The 20,972-nt window shown below is 38.5% G+C and overlaps 1 protein-coding gene across 2 annotated transcripts in view; it reads right to left on the bottom strand.

The window, feature by feature from the left end:
- Positions 1-388: 388 nt before the first annotated feature.
- The window catches only part of PDE3B (phosphodiesterase 3B), a 289,004-nt gene continuing 268,420 nt past the window's right edge, over positions 389-20,972 (bottom strand). For both annotated transcript variants that reach the window (XM_030560452.1, XM_030560453.1), the window contains 5 exons: positions 20,438-20,637; positions 13,587-13,790; positions 12,536-12,697; positions 2,968-3,217; positions 389-2,570 (listed from right to left, as the gene is read on the bottom strand). In XM_030560452.1, the coding sequence (XP_030416312.1) occupies positions 2,341-2,570; positions 2,968-3,217; positions 12,536-12,697; positions 13,587-13,790; positions 20,438-20,637 (1,046 nt within the window). In that variant the 3' untranslated portion in view covers positions 389-2,340. The remainder of the gene's footprint in view (positions 2,571-2,967; positions 3,218-12,535; positions 12,698-13,586; positions 13,791-20,437; positions 20,638-20,972) is intronic.

The raw sequence follows: 20,972 nt of genomic DNA, 5'->3' as shown, positions 1-20,972 counted from the left end.
GCTTCTGCATTTCTAACTATATAGAAATCTGCCAGTGAAAATTGTTGCCAATGCTCAGTATCAGGTAAACACAACTTTTTCTTACCCTATTATAATATCTTTCCAATATTCTGTTAATAAAGATTTTAATTTAGAGAAGTTAAAAGGAAAGTTGCAAATTAAAATATTACATTCATGCTAAAGCATTTCTCACCACTTTATCAGGTAAAACAAAACTGAAATTAAATATTATGTGAGGCAGACAGTGTGCATTCTTAAATGCACATGTATATGCTGAATACACCAGATACTGAGTAATTAATAAAGCATAATGCAAGTGAAGCATAATTGCTACAGAAATTTTTTTGGGGGGAAATCTATGAACAGAATGTACAATGTAAATGCACAGTCAACTTACATTTTCTAAATTTTATTACCGGCAGAAATATTTGGTGGGAACACTGCTTAGGTGTTACAAAAGATGTGGTGGTAGCAATGATAGCAGTAGCAGGGGAATTTGGCACTGGCTCTCTATAATAAATAACACAAGTGTCTGAGACAAAAACAACTCAGAGCTCCCATTTCTAGTAATTTAGATTGGCCAATTGTACAAAATTAGATTAAAAATCATAACAAAATGTGATGTATAACATAATGGTTTACACTAAGTTTATCTTAAGAAGATTACATTTTTTTACTCAATTGAGATGAAGGTATACACAGAGATAAATTTAGATACAGTCTGCAAGATTAACAAAAACAAATGTCTGAATTTATTCACTGTGCAGAATGTAAAGACTTGTTTGATATTAAAAGGTACTCATTTAAAATTAGTGTAGTTTACTGTTTGCATAAGAAAATTACATATTTGCAGCCTAACTAGTTTATGCAGTTTCTTTGCAATTATCCTCACAATGATACTTGTCCTGATAACTTCTGTGAAATGTTTAGACTTCTCACTTAAACACCTAAACCCCTATGTATTCTGTAATACAGTAACTGTATTTACACTGCTGTGGGGTATTACAAATACATAGTAGTCATGTTCTGCATTCTATATGTACTGGCCAGGATGTACATCTGATTCAAGGAAATATATGATGTGTGTATTATGGAAAATGAAAGATTAAAGTGCACTAAAATATGGGACATATAGAGATGGTGACATTCCAATGACAACACTGTAATACATTCTTTATTCAATGTATGCATGTTCTTTCAAAACAGTAGTAAAAAGTTTTTAAGTTGTTTATCTCTAGCATGAGTGGTTTACACTATGTTTTGTGGTACGTATCTATGCATGATTTTATAGGGGCTGGGAACACTTGCCATTTTGAAACAATAGCTTTTAAAAAAAACAAAAAACAAAACCCGAAACTTTAATTCTCCTGAAGTTCTACGTACAAAGAATAAATGAATTATGATCTTATTTTCCTCAAAAAATTAACATCTAACATTGGTGCAGGATTTTAAATTATATAAAATCTGCTGTGTGGTAAATTAACATTTTTTTAACATGAATCCTGAGTAAGAGTGGAACATATAGCATTATTGACTAAAAATAAAATCCCTTCATAATTAAAATAATTGAACAGTTTTTAAAATGTTCTACCACAGAACAGCAAGGCAATATATAATGAGAGCCTTGTATTCAACAACTGTCATGAATACCCATTGCAAACCTGAATATTTTCAGCAAAAATAAAAACGGCATATTATGCACAACAGTAAAAAGCATCAGAAACAGATGCACCTGGGATTTTTTTAAACCACAAAAATTAGAATTTAGCTTTTGTTTCACAGTCATCAAATGGTTAAACCAATCTGAGATAACTGCATTAGGTAAACCATTGCACTGAGTAAAGACCCCCAATCAGGTTTGTACTGCAACATTAATATTGGTTTTCATACAGGCACAGACTTCCTTTTTATATTCATGTTCAAAAATAACATGAAGTACAAATCTCAAAATATTATTAGGATCTACCCAACGTTTCCACATAAGTAAAAAGTTCTGGCCACTTTGGTAAATGAAGTCACTGAATTTTCTTTAAAACTGGAGGTACCTCATGGAAAATAAGAGCTCTGAATTCAGCAAGGCAGCATTATATTAAGGTATTTGTACACCAAGAAGGGCAAGGAGAACTTTGCATGATGGTATACGATAGTCAATCTTTGCATAAAGTTTTATATTCCATGTGGTGAAAGTGCATAGGAGTGGGATTCTGCTAGAGCAGCAAGAATCCTCTCACAGTATTAAGGCCTTTCAACTGCATGTTAACTGTGTTAGTCCATAGTCAGCACAGTGAAAACTGAATATATGCTTTCTGCTATTGTATTATACATCAGTTTGAAATCTTCTCAACATGATTTCTCCTCTCCTAGCTGTCGTTCCTCTTCTTCATCTGCTTCCTCAATAACCTGAATTTCATCTGTTTGAGGTAAGGATGAGTTATCTGGCTGCAGTTTACTCCCTTCAGCTTTATTTTTTTCTTCTTCTTCGATCACATTCTTCCATATTTTGTGATTTTCACTCAGATGGTGCATTAGCTGGCAAAATATTCGCCTTCTGCCTTTTTTTCTTTGTAGTTCTGTAAAATTACAAACATACTTTTTTCACATGCTAGCCACAATCAAATATAGGGTAATTATATTCTCTGTTTATTAAACCCACATGCTACTCTGTAAATCAGGTGTCGGTTTGAACTCAACATAGCAAGTAAGAAATGGATGCTTCATCACAGCAAATATTGACATTCTATCTTTAATATCAAGTCTCTAAGGACATTGGAAGAATTGACTAACTTCTATCTCAGGTTGTAAAACTCTAATTTTAATTCAAAATTAATTGCAGGAGATAATTATTCCTGCTTACATACAAGCAGCCAAAGTGAAAGGGCAAAAATACATAATTATTATGATGTATACGTTCAACCAAGTATGCCAAATCCAAATCCATTAAAAAGCCCTAAGTGCATCTTATCTTACTTTGACCAAAATCATCTTCCATTTCTTCATCTTCACTCTCTATTTCTTCTCCATTTTCATCTTCAGCACTTTCTATATCATCCTCCTCTGCATCAAGCCATCGGCCTGGAAGCAAGCCAGCTGCATCACAGGAATTACAAAGGGGGCCAACTATGTGAGTAATAAAAGATTCTTGTAATTTTGCAAGTTGAGGAGAAGAACGGTCCATGAAGGGGCTGATAGGTAATCCAAGGCTTGCTTCTTCATCACCCTGAAAATTTTAGAAATTCAAAATTACTTTTAAAGTTTTAAAAATTGACTAGACATTGAATTGATGGTGTCTCTTTTTCTTAAAAAGAGAAATTATTTATTTGAAAAGCTACTTTTTGTGCTCTTTATCTAAGAGGATTTAATAAATAGGGACAGATACTGGTCCATTTGGGCACTATCATGCCTGAGAATAAGGGGGGGTAAATTCTCCCCTCACTTTCCTGTGTGGCTCTGTGAGGTCATTATTTCTCCCCCTGTACAGGTGAGCACATCTTTGACTCCAATTGCTTAGCTCATGTCTGTAGGAAAGGGGAAGATAATCTGCTACTGATACAACATAATACTAAATTACTTCCTCCCAGGAGAGAAGGGAGAGAAGGAAAATAATTGTGACTCTGCATAAGAAAAGATTCTTGTAATTTTGCAATTTGAAGAAAAGAACAATCCACAAAGAGGCAAACGGGTAACTCTAAGGCACAGTTTCTTCCCTTGGCTCTTTTTTGAAGCAGCATTGTTTTTGTACACAGGACTGTGCCTAATGGCACAAACTAGCCAACAAGGTCTTTAACTTCTAGTCAATGCTATTCCTGTCCAAAAACCCTGGTGATTTTTGCAGTTTTGCAATCACAGTTTTCAAGTTTCCTGCTGGAACTGAAAAAATGACTACTGAGGCAGACTGATTCCGAGTTGCAGTAAAAAGAGTTTGGTGAGTCCAAGTGAATGTTTTGTAGGGTACTGGTTTCCATTATAACCTATGTGTCAATCTATGTTGTTGCTAAACAAGCAGAACTCAGAGACAAAATCCAGCAATTTTCTCTGTATTTTTGGGAGGGGTCCCAGGTGTGCAGCTTCTGCAATACTATCACTGATGTTAATGAAACACCTGTTGAATTGAAGTTTGAAATATAATATATGTGGCTGTAAGTACGTGTTTCACCAACTCCATTTCTTTTTGGACTATGGATTAAAAGGTCTACTTGTTGGCCTCTAGAAATTGGTCAACAGCAGAAAGTATGTTACTCCAGAGATTATAAATACAGCTGGCTACAACTTTGTAGTAGTTCTCTATGTTCATGTTTAGAACTTCTGCTAATTAAGATTTCATGTCCTTTTCATCCAGCTTCTGCTCATACTTATTATGATGAGGTAAAACTGAAGGGCTTTCCACCCATATTCATCATAGGATTCAAGGGATTACCATCTGATTTCTGGTTACTTAATAAAGGCAGCCAAAGCTCCAAGCTCAAGCTGGTTGAGCCCACAAATTCATAGAGGGATTCCTCAAGTGCTAGGTTATAAGAAAGGCCACTCTTCCTTTGTGTTGCAACTGCATGATATTTAACAGCTGATAGAATTTTTCCTGGATGAAAGACAACAAAATATTCAGATTCCATGCCAGGCATTGAATTGGCTCCTTAAGGTCTCAATGCTACTCCCACCAAAGCCAATGATAAAACTCTGAATGACTTAATAGATAATAAATGAATTGAATCCCACATCATCTGCTCTTCTAAAAACTTTTATCAGTAAGGCAGATCTACAGGTGAACCGAAGCTTGAGACTCATCATTCATCAGTTGAATGCTGATGTCCTTCCTTCACTCTTTGTAAGCAAGAATAAGAATTCAAAAGAAAAAGAAAAAATTAAAAAGCAGCCCCAGGTCCTACTACTTGCTTTGTAGGAGTGGATTAGCTGAACATTTGCCCCAAACCAGACAATTACCTAGAGAATATCAGGAACCACTGGAGAACAGGTGCTGAAGAAGCCCTTTGAGCTCATTGCTTTGATATAGCAGAGCACCAGGTGAAAATTATAGACTTTAGTGCAAAGGAAATGGTTCAAGTACCAGATAGCTTCACTAGAGCTGTTCAAGAAAACATCTCCGAATATGTGATTAAAATCTGAAAGGGAAGAAGTGCAGTCTGATGCAAAGATGATGCAGAGTTACCATCTAACTCAGATGAAGTGCTGAACACAGAGCATACTTGCTTTCCATTTGATGATGAGAGCTCAGGTCCTGAAGAGGTGTTGATGATGCACAGGTAAATGGTGCACTTCAGAGTGAAATCAGAGAAGAGGAGGTTACTTTCCTGTAACTGGAGGTTCTTTGAGATGCATGTTCCTTCTCTGTATTCCACTGAGGGTTACATATGCGCACCATGTGCCTGGAGTCGGAGAATTTTGAAAGAAGTGTCCGTTGGTCCATGTATGTGCCCTGGCTCATCTTGTGCTTCTATCCAAGGTGATAAGTGAAGAGCAATCCAACTAAGTCTCCAGTTCCTTTCCACTGTGAATTTGACAGATCCGACCAAAGCAGATGGGGAAGGAGGTGGAAAGTGGAATACAGATAGGGGCCACACACCCCAAATAATCTCCAGTTACTGGTAAGTAACCTCCTTTTCTTCGAGAGATGATCCCCATTGTACTCCACAGAGAGTGACTGACAAGCAGAACCTAACTTGGAGGAGGATGTGAAGATGAGGGGAGAGGTTGTTTTAGATTTGATTTTGACAAATAGGGAGGAACTGGTTGAGAATTTTAAAGTGGAAGGCTGCTTGGGTGAAAGTGATCATGAAATGTTAAGAGTTCATGACTCTAACGACTGGTAGGAGGGAGAACAGCAAAATAAAGAAAATGGATTTCAAGAAGGCAAACTTTAGCAAACTCAGGGAGTTGGTAAGTAAGATCCCACAGGAAGCAAGTCTAAGGAGAAAAACAATTGAAGACAGTTGGTAGTTTTTCAAAGAGACATTAAGGGCACAAAAGCAAACTATCCCAATGCATAAGAAAGATAGGAAGTATGGTGGGAGACCACCCTGGCTCAACCAGGAGATCTTCAATAATCTAAAAATCAAAAAGGGTCTTACAAAATGTGGAAACTAGGTCAAATTACAAAGGATGAATATAAACAAACACCACACGCATGTAGGGACAAAATTAGAAAGGCCAAGGCACAAAACGAGATCAAACTAGCTAGAGACATAAAGGGTAACAAGAAAACATTCTACAAATATATTAGAAGCAAGAGGAAGACCAAAGGGCAGGGTAGGCCCATTACTCAGTGAGTGGGGGAAACAATAACAGAAAATGTGGAAATGGCAGAGGTGCTTAATAACTTCTATATTTCGGTTTTCACCAAGAAGGTTGGTGGTGATTGGACGTCTAACATAGTGAATGCCAGTGAAAATGAGGTAGAAACAGAGGCTAAAATAGGGAAAAAACTAGTTAAAAATGACTTAGACAAGTTAGATGTCTTCAACTCACCAGGGCTTGATGAAATGCATCCTAGAATACTCAAGGAACTGACTGAGAAGATAGTTGAGCCATTAGTGATTATCTTTGAAAAGTCATGGAAGACAGGAGAGATTCCAGAAGACTGGAAAAGGGGAAAAATAGTGACAATCTATAAAAAGGGAAATAAGGACAACCCAGGGAATTACAGACCTGTCAGCTTGACTTCAGTACCCAGAAAAATAATGGAGCAAATAATTAAGCAATCAATTTGCAGACACCTAGAAGATAATAAGGTGATAAGTAACAGTCAGCATGGATTTATCAAGAACAAATGATGTCAAACCAACCTAATAGCTTTATTTGACAGGATAACAAGCCGTGTGGTTAGGGAAGAAATGGTAGACTTGGTATATCTTACTTTAGTAAAGCTTTTGATACTGTCTCGCATGACCTTCTCATAAACAAACTAGGGAAATGCAACCTAGATGGAGCTACTATAAGGAGGGTGCATAACTGGTTGGAAACCCATTCCCAAAGAGTAGTTATCAGTGGTTCACAGTCATGCTGGAAGGGCATAATGAGTGGGGTCCTGCAGAGATCAGTTCTAGGTTGTATTCAATATTTTCACCAGTGATTTAGATAATGGCATAGAGAGTACATTTATAAAGTTTAAGGGCAATACCAAACTGGGAGGGGTTGCAAGTGCTTTGGCAGATAGGATTAAAATTCCAAATGATTTGGAGAAATGGTCTGAAGTAAACAGAATGAAATTCAATACAGACAATTGCAAAGTACTCCACTTAGGAAGGAACAATCAGTTGCACATATACAAAACGGGAAATGACTGCCTAGGAAGGAGTACTGTGTAAAGGGATCTGGGGGGTCATAGTGGACCACAAGCTAAATATGAGTCAACAGTACAACACTGTTGCAAAAAAAGCAAACATAATTCTGGGATGTATTATCAGGAGTGTTGTAAACAACACACAAGTATTAATTTTTCTGTTCTACTCCGCGTTGATTAGGCCTCAACTGGAGTATTGTGTCCAATTCTGGGTGCCACATTTGAGGAAACATGTGGACAATTGGAGAAAGTCCAGAAAAGAGAAAAGGTCTAGAAAACATGATCTATGAGGGAAGATTGAAAACATTAGGTTTGTTTAATTTGGGGAAGAGAAAACTGAGAAGAGACAAGATAACAGTTTTCAAGTTCATAAAGGTTGTTACAAGGAGGGAGAGAGAAAAAATGTTCTTAACCTCTGAGGGTAAGACAAGAAGCAATGGGCTTAAATTGCAGCTAGGACGGTCTAGATTGGACATTAGGAAAAACTTCCTGTCAGGATAGTTAAAAACTGGAATAAACTCCCTAGGGAGGTTTTGGAATCTGTCACTGGAAATTTTTAAGAGCAGGTTAGCCAAACATCTGTCAGGGATGGTCTAGATAATACTTAGTCCTGCCTTGACTGCAGGGGATTGGACTAGAAGACCTCTCGAGGTCCCTTCCAGCCCTATGATTCTATGATATTCAGTGCATGAAAACTGTCAGTGGGCAGGTATGCTCGTGCCATGGTTTATGGTACCCCAAAGAAGTCCAGTGATTGCATGGGTTGAGGATCACTTCTTGATGTTGATGCTGACTCCCAATGAAGAAAGGTGGCTTAGTAACAGAGAGGTTGATGCATGGGTTGCCTGTTGGGACTGGGCAGCCAAGAGTCAGTTGTCGAGGTATGGAAAAACCAGGAAACACTAACACCTGATGTGAGCTGCTAGTACAGAAAATACTTTGGTGAAGACTCTGGGAGCGGCAGCTAATCCAAAGACAAGTAGCCTGTTTTGGAAATGGTTGTTGCCCACCATAAATCTGAGAAAACATCTGTGGGCAGAGTGAATATCTACGTGGAAGTAAGCATCTTTCATATTGAGAGTCAAAAACCACATGCCTTTCTGTAAGGGTGGTATTATTGCTGCTAAAGTGACCATACAAAACTTGAGTTTATGGATAAAGCGATGGAGGTGGCAGAGATTGAGGATTGGTTTGAACCACCTTTTTTCTTGGGTATCAGGAAGTAAGTTGCATAGAACCCTGTTCCTTGATATTGTAGAGGAACATGTTCTATTGCTCCCCGTTGTAATAAAGAGTTCACTGCTTGGTCAAGAATACTGTTGTGAGAGTGGTCTCTGAAAGGAAGCAAGGGTTTTGGAGGAGGTAGTATTACAAACTCGATCATATAGATGACATTCAGCACCCATTTGTCTGTTGTTATAGACTCCGAGTGTGGAAAAAAGAGTGCTAAATGATCCTCAAAGAGAGTGGAAGGGTCATGAGACGTTAGGATTGGTGGTTGATGGCTCTAAAGCTCATGTCAAAAATACCACTTTATTTGTGGTTGGGTTTGAGACCTGCAAGCCAGCATGGGAGGCCCAAGGGAGCAAGACCTCTGAATCTTTTCTTGTTTATGTGGCGGTTCATAAGGTCTCTGTTGATAAAATTGAGGAGACCTGTATCACTGGGTGGATGACGGGTGGTAGAACTTTTGTTTCAAGGCAGGAGTGTAGATGCTAAACAAGCAAAGGGTAGCCCTGGAGTCTTTCAGTGTATGCAAAGACTCATCTGTCTTCTGGTTAAAGCAATGGAATTTGTCAAAACAGAGGTCCTCAATGGTGTTCTGGATCTCTCTAGAAAACCCAGAAGCATGAAGCCAGGACTCCCCACACATCATGATAGCCATAGTCATGGCCCTGGAGAAGTTATCAGCTGCATCTACTGCAGACTGGAGGGCAGCTCTAGCTATGAGTTTCCCTTCAGGCATGATCTTGTCGTGGGAGGGTTTTAGCGAATTCCTCAAATTTAGTGTAATTCAGGAAGTCATACTAGGCCAATAATGCTTGTAATTGGCTATTCAGAATTGTAAACTGGAGAAAGAGAAGACTTTTCTTCACAGAAGATCTAGACACTTTCCTTTCTCGTCTGCAGGTGTAGATTGAGGTGTTTCTCTTTAGTAATCTGTGCAGCAGCCTGAACTACCAATGAGTCTGGAGCTGGATGAGAGAAGAGGAATTCTGATCCTTTGGATGGGACGTAGTGGCACATCTCTGCTCCTTTAGGGATGGCTGTACATGCGGCAGAGGTGTGCCACACTATCATGACTGGCTCTAAGATGGCTTTGTTGATTGGTATTGCTATTCTTGCCAGTCCCGAGGTGTGAAGAATGTCTGGAAGCTTATTCTGGAAGTTCTGGATCTCTTCCAATGGGATTTGGAGTCCCCAGCAACTCTCCACAAAATCTCTTGGAATTGCCTGAAGTCATCTGGTAGGGAAGGGGATGATGCAGTCACAGCCTTACCCAACAGGCTGATAGTAATCTAGCCAGCTCCAGCAGAACTGCCAGGACTGGAGTATAAAATTGTTCCTCTGCTATCAGATACATGCACCTGCTTGATGGATCTCTAGAGAGCAGATGACGACTCTCTTGTGGATCAGGGCTCCCAATATGGAAAAGAGGTTGGATGCACAGGAGATTGCAGGGTCTCCATGGCATGGGGTACCAGTGGTTCTGGAAAGGATGAGGAGGTAGTTGATCCCATGGATATGTCGATCTTCATGATAGCGCATAGGAGCAGTATGATAGAGGTGGTTCTTCTTCCAGTTACAATTCGCTGGAAGAGGAAAAGGCAGACTCCTGTTCTAATGGCAGTACTGTCAGAGCCAATGGAACACCATATAGCACATGCAAGAAGAGCAAGATACCTGTGGTGGGGATAGGATTTCTTTGGAAGTGGAGGGGCCTGATGGAGGAGGAGAGTCTGGATCTACCCAGGTGTAGACATCTTGGGGTGAAGCCATGGATCCAGAACTCCCTGATGTGAGGGGCAGTCTCTCATTCCTGGTCATTGGTACTGGCGCTGAGGTTTTCCTGGTATGGGAGATTCTCATGTCTTGTGAAGTGCCAGAGAGGGCGATACTGATGGTTCATCGCCTGGAACCACTGGATCCCATTGTTTATGGGTCTTCTCATGCCTGTGGGACTTGGAATGTGCTCTGTCCCCTTGGGCCAACCTGGAAAAGGGAATATCCAATTTCTTGGACTTGGAAGAAGACTTAGTTCCATGCTCATCAAAGTGCTTCCTAATCTCCAGACTAGGCCCCACCATGGGGACTGTGGGGCTCAAGCAAAAGACACTCCTCAGTGAACCAAGCTGATATATGGAGGGAGGGGTATTCCCAAGCCTGGATCTGAATGTGGTCTCATGGCCATCTCCATGAGATACTTCTGGAGACAAAGTGCTCTGCCTTCTCAGGTACAGGGGGGAAGGACTGGCACATATTGCTTCTAGCTGCGATGTAAGCTTCTCCCAGGCAGTAGAGGCAGCACTGATGGTTGTTGCTGATCAAGAAGGTTTGCAGGCAAGAGGCACAGAATTTGAAGCCCGGAGTTCTGGGCATAGTCTGCTATGGAGGATATGTGGGAGGAGGGACAGGGAAATATTCCCAAAGTCTGCTCTAAAACTAACTGTTAAAACTAGTAACTATAAAAACTAGGGGAAAAAAACTACAGTAGAAACTCAGAGTTACAAACACCTCGGGAATGGAGTTTGTTCATAACTGAACAAAACATTATGGTTGTTCTTTCAAAAGTTTACAAATGAACACTGAGTTAATACAGCTTTGAAACTTTATGCAGAAGAAAAATGCTGCTTTCCCTATTTTTTTTTTTAGTAGCTTACAATTAACACAGTACTGTATTGTTTTGCTCTTTTTTTTTTTTGGTCTCTACTGCTCCCCGATTGCATACTTCCGGTTCCAAACGAGATGTGTGGTTAACTGGTTAGTTTATAACTCTGGTGTTTGTAACTCTGAGGTTCTACTGTAGTAAAACTACAGTTAAAAATGGATAAAACTATGCTTTTTAAAAGTGCATCAAAGACAAGAACACTGAAGGCTCCAACCTGGATCATGTAAAAGCAGCAAAGAATCCTGTGGTGCCTTATAGACTAACAGACGTTTTGGAGCATGAGCTTTCATGGGTGAATACCCACTTCCTCAGATGCATGTGAAGTGGGTATTCACCCACGAAAGCTCATGCTCCAAAACGTCTGTTAGTCTATAAGGTGCCACAGGATTCTTTGCTGCTTTTACAGATCCAGACTAACATGGCTACCCCTCTGATACTTGACAACCTGGATCATGTGGCAGTAAGAAGGAACTGGCAACCTGGTCAGTCCGCCCCACCCTTTATCACATCAGACAGCAGCATTAGGTAAGTCAGGGTGCATGCATGCATCAACAGATACTATTTTCAACATTCTCCAACTCCAGATGCATGCTGTACATGTGTAACCCTCAGTGGAATACAATTCGGACCATCACTTGAAAAATAAACTGAAATTGCCCGCAACATTGTTGTGTGTTTGAGCAGATTATACACTTTCCATGCCCCATTAAAAAGAACAATCTCTGGTCGGAGACCATTTCAGATATCTGTTTCTGGGAAGAGGAGGAGGAGCCTTTTTACAAGCTTTTTTCTTTGTGTGTATTTGGCAGGCATATACTTCCACTGTGCATATGCGACTCTGTATATTGCTCTCTCTTGTAGGGGACTACTATGATTTTGAAGCTCTCATGACAGGGACATTAGACTTTCTAATCTGATCCTGTAAACACTAATGCAAATGCTTAACTTCACTCACAAATATAGATCTATTACTATTCACATGAGTGAAGATAGACATATGCATAAGTATTTGTAAGACAGGTGTAAAAGTGGAGGCAACTTCCTAAGGTAGAAGCTGATATTTTTGTTAAAACAGCATCATTCTAAACAAAAGAGGAAAATAAATTAATGCTTACGAAATAGATAAAACTGGTAGCAAATTTTTTTCAAGCTCTTTACACAATCAATAGAAATTAAAAAATATGCTTAATATAAAGTTACTCGACATAATTCATTCTTTAGAAACAGAAATAATTTAAAGCAGTAACAAAAGGAATAACCCCCAAATAGCAAATGCTTTGTACCCCCCCAAATTTATAATTTATCATCAACCAGTTATATTTAAAAAAAATAATAATTCTTTCCATACCTACCTGCTCATAAAATTCATTAACAATGCCTTCTGTCCATTTCAGGTGCAGACCTCTAACTTTTGCTGGGCCGTTAATATCTGCCAATTTGATGCATATTTGACAAACGAGCAGGCGGTCATTCTCATTGTTCCATTCTATACCGTGACTGTTTATATCATTGACCTGTTTAAACAACATAATTTTTAACTATGTTGGATATTCTTATAAAGAAAGCTATATATCATTTTATTATATTTTTAAGTCTTTGCAGAATATTGCCCTTTTGTGTTAATTTTTCTGTAAAATTTTGTCTTGTGTAATTACAAAGAGCTTTTTTTTTTTTTTAAATGAAGATAACAGATGTTACCAGCAGCAGATAACTAGATGAGAGATAAATGTTTTGAGATTTAAAGAAACTTCAATGAATTGAAAAACGTAATTATGTGCTATCAAGTTTCCCTTTTTTATAGGTTTGTACTGCAGTATTGCATTGTATTACCAACAGTAATTAGTATATTATTTTTATTCCCCATTTTTCAATCTTTAAAAGATATTTTCCACTTAAGATCATGATGTTCATATATATCCACTGAACTGGTTTCATTCTTTTCTTAATCTAATGGCAATCTATAGTTGAAATCTAGAAAATGGACACTTTATTTCATGTGTGAATGCTAATTTAGGATGTTTATGTGCAAAACAGAGAGATTGTAATGGGTATTAAATGTATGCAGAGGATATTCTGATTCTTAGAAACTAAAACATTAATGCATAACAGTTTTGAAGGTTTCTACTGAAAAAGGAAATATAAAAATGGGAAGTATTAAGTGTCAGAGTGGAATTCTATACTAGTACTTTAAGGTATGTTCAACAGTTTGATTTTTTTTAAAAGGTTGTAAGTACCCTCCGTGTAGCACATGCTTTAGCTAGGTCTTCCTACTGGTGTGCTGACATCTGCAGTTCAAAGTTCTTTAAATTTAACCTTTTAAAAGCAATAAACATTGAGCAACAATGCTGATAGCAGTATGATCTCATAAGCAGTTAAGTGCAGGCATTAACTTGTGTAACAAACCTTGGCATTAAATTCAGCAAGGAAATCAAAATGTTTCTTGAGATCTGTTGCAAGGATTGCTTCTATCACTAAGAAACGAAACCGTTTGAATTCCACATGATCAAGATTAGGTAGAAAGTTGTATTCTGGTCGAGATAAAAAGAGATTCCATGCAGAAGCAGCATGATGGTTTTCTAGGACTGATTTGTCATTGTAGAGCACAGCCTACAAATAAATGAAAAACAAACAGGTGATTTAAGATTCAAAAAAGAGGAAAAGTGTAAAGGCTAAATAATGACATTTTCGTTTAACACAGCCGGTAACTAAAACACTAAGTTGCATTCTATTTCTGAAGGCTGAACCGAACAAAAGTCTTCTTTGTAGGCAGTCATGCACAGGGAAAAATAATCAGACCAGTCTTCATTTTACAGTAATATCTACAGGATTAAAAATATCACTAAGAAAAACAGATAAATATAAAATATGCTTCATGTCACTCCACTTGTTGCTGCAGTGAATATGAACTAATATGTCTGCCTGATGTGGAGGAGGGTGGGAAAGAAGATGCAGAACAAAAATTTAATACGTCAAGGCAAAGTGGTTTTTTAAAATATATTTTCATTTAGATTTTACATTTTAACTAATATATATTTTAAAATTTTACCTTTAAAAGTGTACTCATGTGAAAAGTTTGATTAATTGGCTTTTTTGAATGGATTATTGGCCAGTTTACAATAGTCCTCTCCAGTGCCTCCTTATAGAATGACTACCATTTGCAAAAAATGATGAGACAGTCTGCTTATGTTCTAGCTTAATCCCTTGCCAGCAATTATTAAAATTGAAGCTTAGCAGAAGGGAAAAAAAATCAATAGTCTGGCAAGACAAGCTTTATTTGTAGTGCTCGAATTCTGAACAGGCAATATTACAATTTTGAATGCAGGAGCTAGCATAACTGTAAGCAATCCACAAACTAATTAAATTAATAACATGTACATAAAGAAAGTTCAAGAAAAAGCCAAAGCTCTCTATGGAAAAGCAACTAGACATATTAATTCATTTTAACAATGTGAAAAGTCTGCTGTATGTACCAAAGAATCATCCTCTCAAAACCACGCAGAATAAAAGTTTCTATAATTGAATCACTTTTATATGAACTAAATTAGCAAAGGATCTAAGGTAATATGCAATGGAATTCTTTAAAAATTGGGCTTGCCCCATAATTTTTAAAGAATTCCATTGCATATTACCTTAGATCCTTTGCTAATTTAGTTCATATAAAAGTGATTCAATTATAGAAACTTTTATTCTGCGTGGTTTTGAGAGGATGATTCTTTGGTACATACAGCAGACTTTTCACATTGTTAAAATGAATTAATATGTCTAGCTGCTTTTCCATAGAGGGCTTTGGCTTTTTCTTGAACTTTCTTTATGTACAAAGAAGACTTGAAAAGTTTTTTATCTTGGAAATATCAAACATATAAAGTCAGGTTTCCTCAGTTTTGCTAAAGGTCTCTAAAGGTTCCCACAAACACGTGCACTGAGTTCTAACAACTTAACTGAAGTGGTGGGATGCTGAGTTTTCAACAAAAAGTTTGTTACCTCAACATGTTCAGTCAATGGAGTTAAATGGGTTAAGGAAAAACAAAGTTTTAAACAGTCTGTTGGCCAGTAGCATATCAACTATTAGAAAGGCAGTAGCTTAATTTGTAAATGGCAGCACAGTGCTCTACGTCTTGTGACATGCAGTCAGTTGTAGATCTTGTGAAAACCTGGTACTTTAAGGATACATATATTGCACTCTGCATGGTGCTCTATATGTCCAAACAGTGCACTGCCATCTAGATGGTTATTTTTAGCAGTGTAGTGTCCTGCTGCCTTTCCCCACTGAAGTGAAAGACTCTGGCAGCAGAAATAGGCTTTTGTGGGGGATGCAGCAGGGAAGGGCTCTGGCAATGGGGAACTTCCAAACCTTTTTCCCCACTGCCTCTTCCCTGTTAGAACCTTTTACTGCCATGTGAAGCTGTGCACCGCAACCTGGATGCAGCTCGCTTTTTGCTGTGACGTGAAACTACACATATCCTCTATGTCATCACCAATGGTGTGCAATGTAGATGTATGTTAAGATTTTGAATGAAAATATTCTGAATTAAATTAATATCTTGAAAACAAATGAATGTCTTTTATTAGCTTCAAATATCTTCTCTTTAGTCTGTAGATTCTATTCTAGGTTCAATTATATTTGTATATGTTGTCTCTAGCTGAAATTTTATGTAACGTAGGCTTTGTCATGTGCACTGTGCTGCACTGATTTCTCTGTTTTCTGACATTTTTTCCTCAACTTTTCCCTTGGTGATATTCAAACAAAGCCATCAAAAGACATCAATCACAGCAAAACTGAATTACTAATAATCTCTCCAGTTGATTTCCATTTCTTTCACACAACTTAGACAATCTTGAGTTTACCATCATTTCTATTATCTCACATTTTGGAGGAGTATATGGACACTGATTTAGAGCTTAAATAAATAATAGTGTCTTATCTTTTACCTAGGAAATGACCCCAAGCTGATGTCCATGCTTAATGAAACAGAAGCCAAGTTTTGATTCATTCTTTTGTGAATCTTAGATTATTTAATGCTTTTTACATATGTCTTTCAGCAGCTTTGCTGCATCCAGTGCGGCTTGTTCAGACGATACTCTCATGTTCATAAAAACTGAATTTGGGCTGTAATCTCTTCAGGGCAGGGACTATCTGTCCGTCTTTGTTTGCATAGTGCCTAGCACAATGGGTCCCAACTCTTGGTGTGCATGCATCCTCTATGCCAGATATTTGAACCCACTGGCCCATGACTGCTTCCCAACTGCCCCGCACATGCCACTCCTTCAAGGGCATAAAAGGGTGGAATAATACCAATTATCACTCAAGCTCCGTTGCTAACTGGAATGCACATCCACACAGACACACTTCGAAGAGCACCAGCTACTGCAAAGTAAACAGTTTTTTCTCTGAGTGATTATCTATATGTATTGTACTCTTAGTGATTCCATATGGCTTCTCTATTCCTGCCTGAGCCCTAAAAACTCCACCAGCTGTGAAAAAGGCTGGGGAGTACAAAGAAGAACTCTCTTTACGTTCACCTGAGGGTGATGAAGAAAAATAATCCCCTCTTCATAGGAGACATTTTAACAGAAGTCCCGAGGTGGTCTGTTCCTGAATCCCTCAGCAGTAGAGTAGAAGAAATGCCTTGTACTGACTTGTTAGTGGACCCAGTATTGACAGCAATATGACGACTGATTGTGCTAGTGTGGGACTCTGGGAAATCTGACACCATTAAATTCCCTGGTGCCATAAAGTTGGGTGCTGACATGGTCAGTACAAAAGACACCAATTCAGAGAGCTTTGTGGTACCAACAAAGTCAGTGTGCCAAGACGAACTGCACTAAATATGATGCTGAGATGCTTACGGGCAATACTGCAGACTCAGTATGGATTACATTACCAAAGGGTGCAAACCTATCTGCTTTAGGTTCTCAGCTGAAGGACCTGTAAGGGATTGGGGCGTAGACAGTCTTGCTTAGTGGTCGCAGATGAGCTGAACTCTGCCCACCAGGGATGGAAATCACCAGGCCAGAGTTAGAGGAATCGCAAGGCCAGATTCCGTAAACAAGAGTCAGGGTCAGAGTCAGGCTGGTGTCAGAGACTGGATATCAGAGGTAGTACCAGGTTAGAATCGAGAGGCAGGAATCAGGGTCGAAGTCAGGCAGGAGTCAGAGACCAGAGATCAGGACATGAGGTAAAGTCCAGTTTAGTAACAGACCAAGGTCTGCGTGGTTTTCCAGACACTTCCTGGGACAACTCCTGGGGTTAAGTAGGGGCACTTGGACAATCAGAGGGCTGCAGGGTACTGTCATTCTGGGTATTATGCATGATACTTCCTATGGTGCCTATTCTCCACAGTGCTCCCTGACTGTGCTTCTGCAGGGTGTTCGGGGGGCATTGTGGGATACTGGCCACCGCAGACTCTGCAGACCCAGGTTCTAGGTCCCAGGTCCTTACGGAACTATATTTATGCCTTGAACTACCCTTAGCAGAGACCAGATAAGGAGATTTTTCTCTCCTTTTCTTCGAAGGGTTCCTGAGAAGATGACCACTCCTTATGTTCCCTTAAGGAGTGATAGTGAATCCTACCCTTGCCTGATGATTATTTTGGAGAAGAGCCTTTGCTGAAAGAGTATAAGTGGTAGACACCTGAGGCATAGTAGCTGCTGGTGCAATTTTGGAGGAGGAAGAGAGTGTTCCTTTCTCACTTTTTGTGTTCATTTTGAAAATGAGCAACAAATAGAGGATTTGCTTTTAATATACCCTATCCTACACAAAACAAACATTTTTAGTATGGCCATCATTTAGAGGAATGACAATGTCATATGAGGGACAGTATTCGAAATCAGGGGGGTTTTGATCAGTCATGAAGATTGAAGTCTGTATGCCAGGTAACCAAAAGCAATATAAAAAATTACCCAACTGAAACCTAATCCAAATTCTAACCTAATATAAAATTTAGCTATATACAAATTTACACTATGAAAAGCAGATAGGGACGCTGCTAATTGTTCCAGCTCTCAGCGTAGGGCAGTTGGAAGGAACTGAGAGGTGGCTGGCCCCGCTCAATCCTTTTATGCACTCAGGCAGAGGGCTGTGTGTGAGGGAAGCTATGGCAAAGATGTGGGCCAATGGGGACTGTTGGCTGAAACGGTCTGATCTCTGGTTCAGAGGGTGCCTGTGTAACGCCGACAGACCCCGGTTGCTAGCGGGCGGGACCTGGGACTTCTGGAGCTTAGTGCATGAGCCTCTACCACATGAGCTAAAAGCCAGCTGGCTGTTAGCTAAGGCTGTAGAACAGCATTTTACCTCTCTAAGTAATCTCAGTGCCACTATATGGGACAGAACACCACACCCAGAAGGTGTGTGGGTTACATCTGCACACCAAGAGTGGAATACATATAGACAATCACTCAAAGAAGAATTCAAAATTTATAACATCCTAAAATCCCTATCCAAAGTTTACAATATGATCTGTTCCAAGAATCTAGCTCCTGGATACAAACTGAGTCATACTATGTTCAGGCTGCAGGATGAAGACATGGGGGAGTGTCTGAAAAGTCTGAAGCTGAGGTAAATACAGCCTTGAGATAACTTTACGGAGCTTCTGGAGGAAGAGAGGCTACTCTAGCTTGCCAGGATCCCAAATTCCCTACTGCTACAGTGTACTTGGGAGACTCTCTTTTTGCTTAAACTGACTTGAAGGATGTCTACATTTTCTAAGATGGAAGATCCCACTGTAGAAATATCTATCAACACCCACAAGAAGTTGTCCCATTCTCTTTCCATGGGGGAATCAGCTATGCTCGATCTGACATATGCGTGGCCTAGTATATATGCCATATATATACCTATATGCCATAAAGTATTAGGATATTTGCATGTGAACTGTGGCTACCACTAAACGCTAATATGCTCCTGATCCCAAAAGTGAGACTATGAAATTTGATGTGCTTTCATTGTCTGTCCAATTAAATGGCAAATACTGCAATAGCGTTTTCTTGATCTGTTCAAGACTTAAACAATTGAGGCGGGGAGACATCAAGTTTCTTAATATAAGAGGCAATGACATCAGCAAAAAGACATGGTGTATTGTCTCTCTGTGCTGGCAAAGAAAAACTATGCCCCGGCATTTGGACTGACACAGACAACAGAAAACAGAATTTGTTACTTAATCAAAATTGGCATAGAGTGCAATCACTTCATATATAAAACAAAACATAATGTATTGTTTATAGTTCAAAAGCAAACTAAGTAGTATAACATGTTTTTTTCATCTCCACGAAACACAGTTAAAAATAAGGAGATATTTGATTGTTATTAAGGGAATAATTTTTTGGATGCATTCACCTTCCAAAAACCAAACATTTAGAACATAAACTACTTTCTAAAACAAAATGTTCTTCTCCAATTTCTTGTTGGACAAAGTAAGTACTCGAACAATCTGATCCCACCTCCTTAACAGATCTATAGGACATCTGTTAAAGTAATAAAGTAAAATTTAGGAGGTACAAATAAATATAATGAACTAATTTAAAAGTTTCTTGCTTTTTCCCTTCTTCCATTTTTTCATCTCTTTTTTCTTTCACAATACTATTTTTCCTTTTATTATTCCTGTCTCCTATGTGTTTTCTCTCTCTTTCTCTCTCATATCTTTCCTTTTATTGTACATTTCAGTTTCTTTAAAAAGCAGCATCTCCTTTCCTTAGTTTCTCATATTCATCTCCATTCTCAGATGTCAAGGCATCTTTGTTCTCTCTCATGTTATGTTCTCCTTTTAGCATCTCCCCAGTTTGTACATCAAATTCACTGATCAGTTTATGTTTGAAAGACGATCTATGCAACACAAAACGCTAGACTAGGCTATTCTGTTTTGAAATAATGGCAAAGAGCACCATTGTCATTAGAAAGTTTCAAAAAATTGGAATATCCATAATCATAGGCTTGAGAAGTCCCAAAGGCCAACCCTATATGTAACAGGTTGTTTGCTTAGTTGCATTTATTTATTTTATTATTTACAAATTTGTTACTTGAAAATGATTTTATACACACCCACACACACCACTTTGGGATGTCTCAGGTTAAAAGGTGTTATAAAGGTAATCCCAAAGCAGTTTCCTTACTCACCTATTAAGTGAAAAGAATGGTCTTACGAAATGTGTGCCTTCACAAAAAGTAGCAGATTTATAGAGTAAAATCTATGTTCGTTATTTTTCTTATGCATCAGAAATCTGGAATTTTAATTTTAGCTTTCCAGTAAAATATTTCCTACCTGAGGTGCATTTGTAGCAACTAGAAAAGCATTTGTACGACCTGGATGATCATAATCATGCATGGCAGCTGCTACATACAGAGCCATCAACTCCAGGGCAGGAATGTTTGATGCCATGCATCCATAGTTGTCATCAACAATAGAGCAGCTCTTTGAAGAAATATAACTGACTCGACCAGGGGCAATATCACTCTCTGCATCTAGGAAAAATGAAAGCATCAAAATACAATGTTATTCAGGAATAACTTTTTCATTAGTATTTTCAAAATTATATTAATATTCATTATACAACACATTCTATATTAAGATTCACAACCATCCTTGTGTTTTTTGGAGTAAATGCTGTTGTTTAAAAATATTTTATAGTTAAAATTAATTGGTTATTAATGTGTAAATATTTGGATGCATTGCGGTCAATCAGTTGTGTGTTTCTACATAAACAGGTAAATCAGAAGAGATTTTGATGTTGCTAGCATGTAGTAAAGTGATATAATCATCATAATATAGCTTCTCAAGAAGGGAAGATTCAGCATTT

Source organism: Gopherus evgoodei, chromosome 4 (assembly GCF_007399415.2).
Source record: "Gopherus evgoodei ecotype Sinaloan lineage chromosome 4, rGopEvg1_v1.p, whole genome shotgun sequence".
Taxonomy (NCBI): Eukaryota; Metazoa; Chordata; order Testudines; family Testudinidae; genus Gopherus; species Gopherus evgoodei.
Note: the sequence above shows the minus strand (reverse complement) of the source record. Positions and strands in the feature narration are given on the sequence as shown.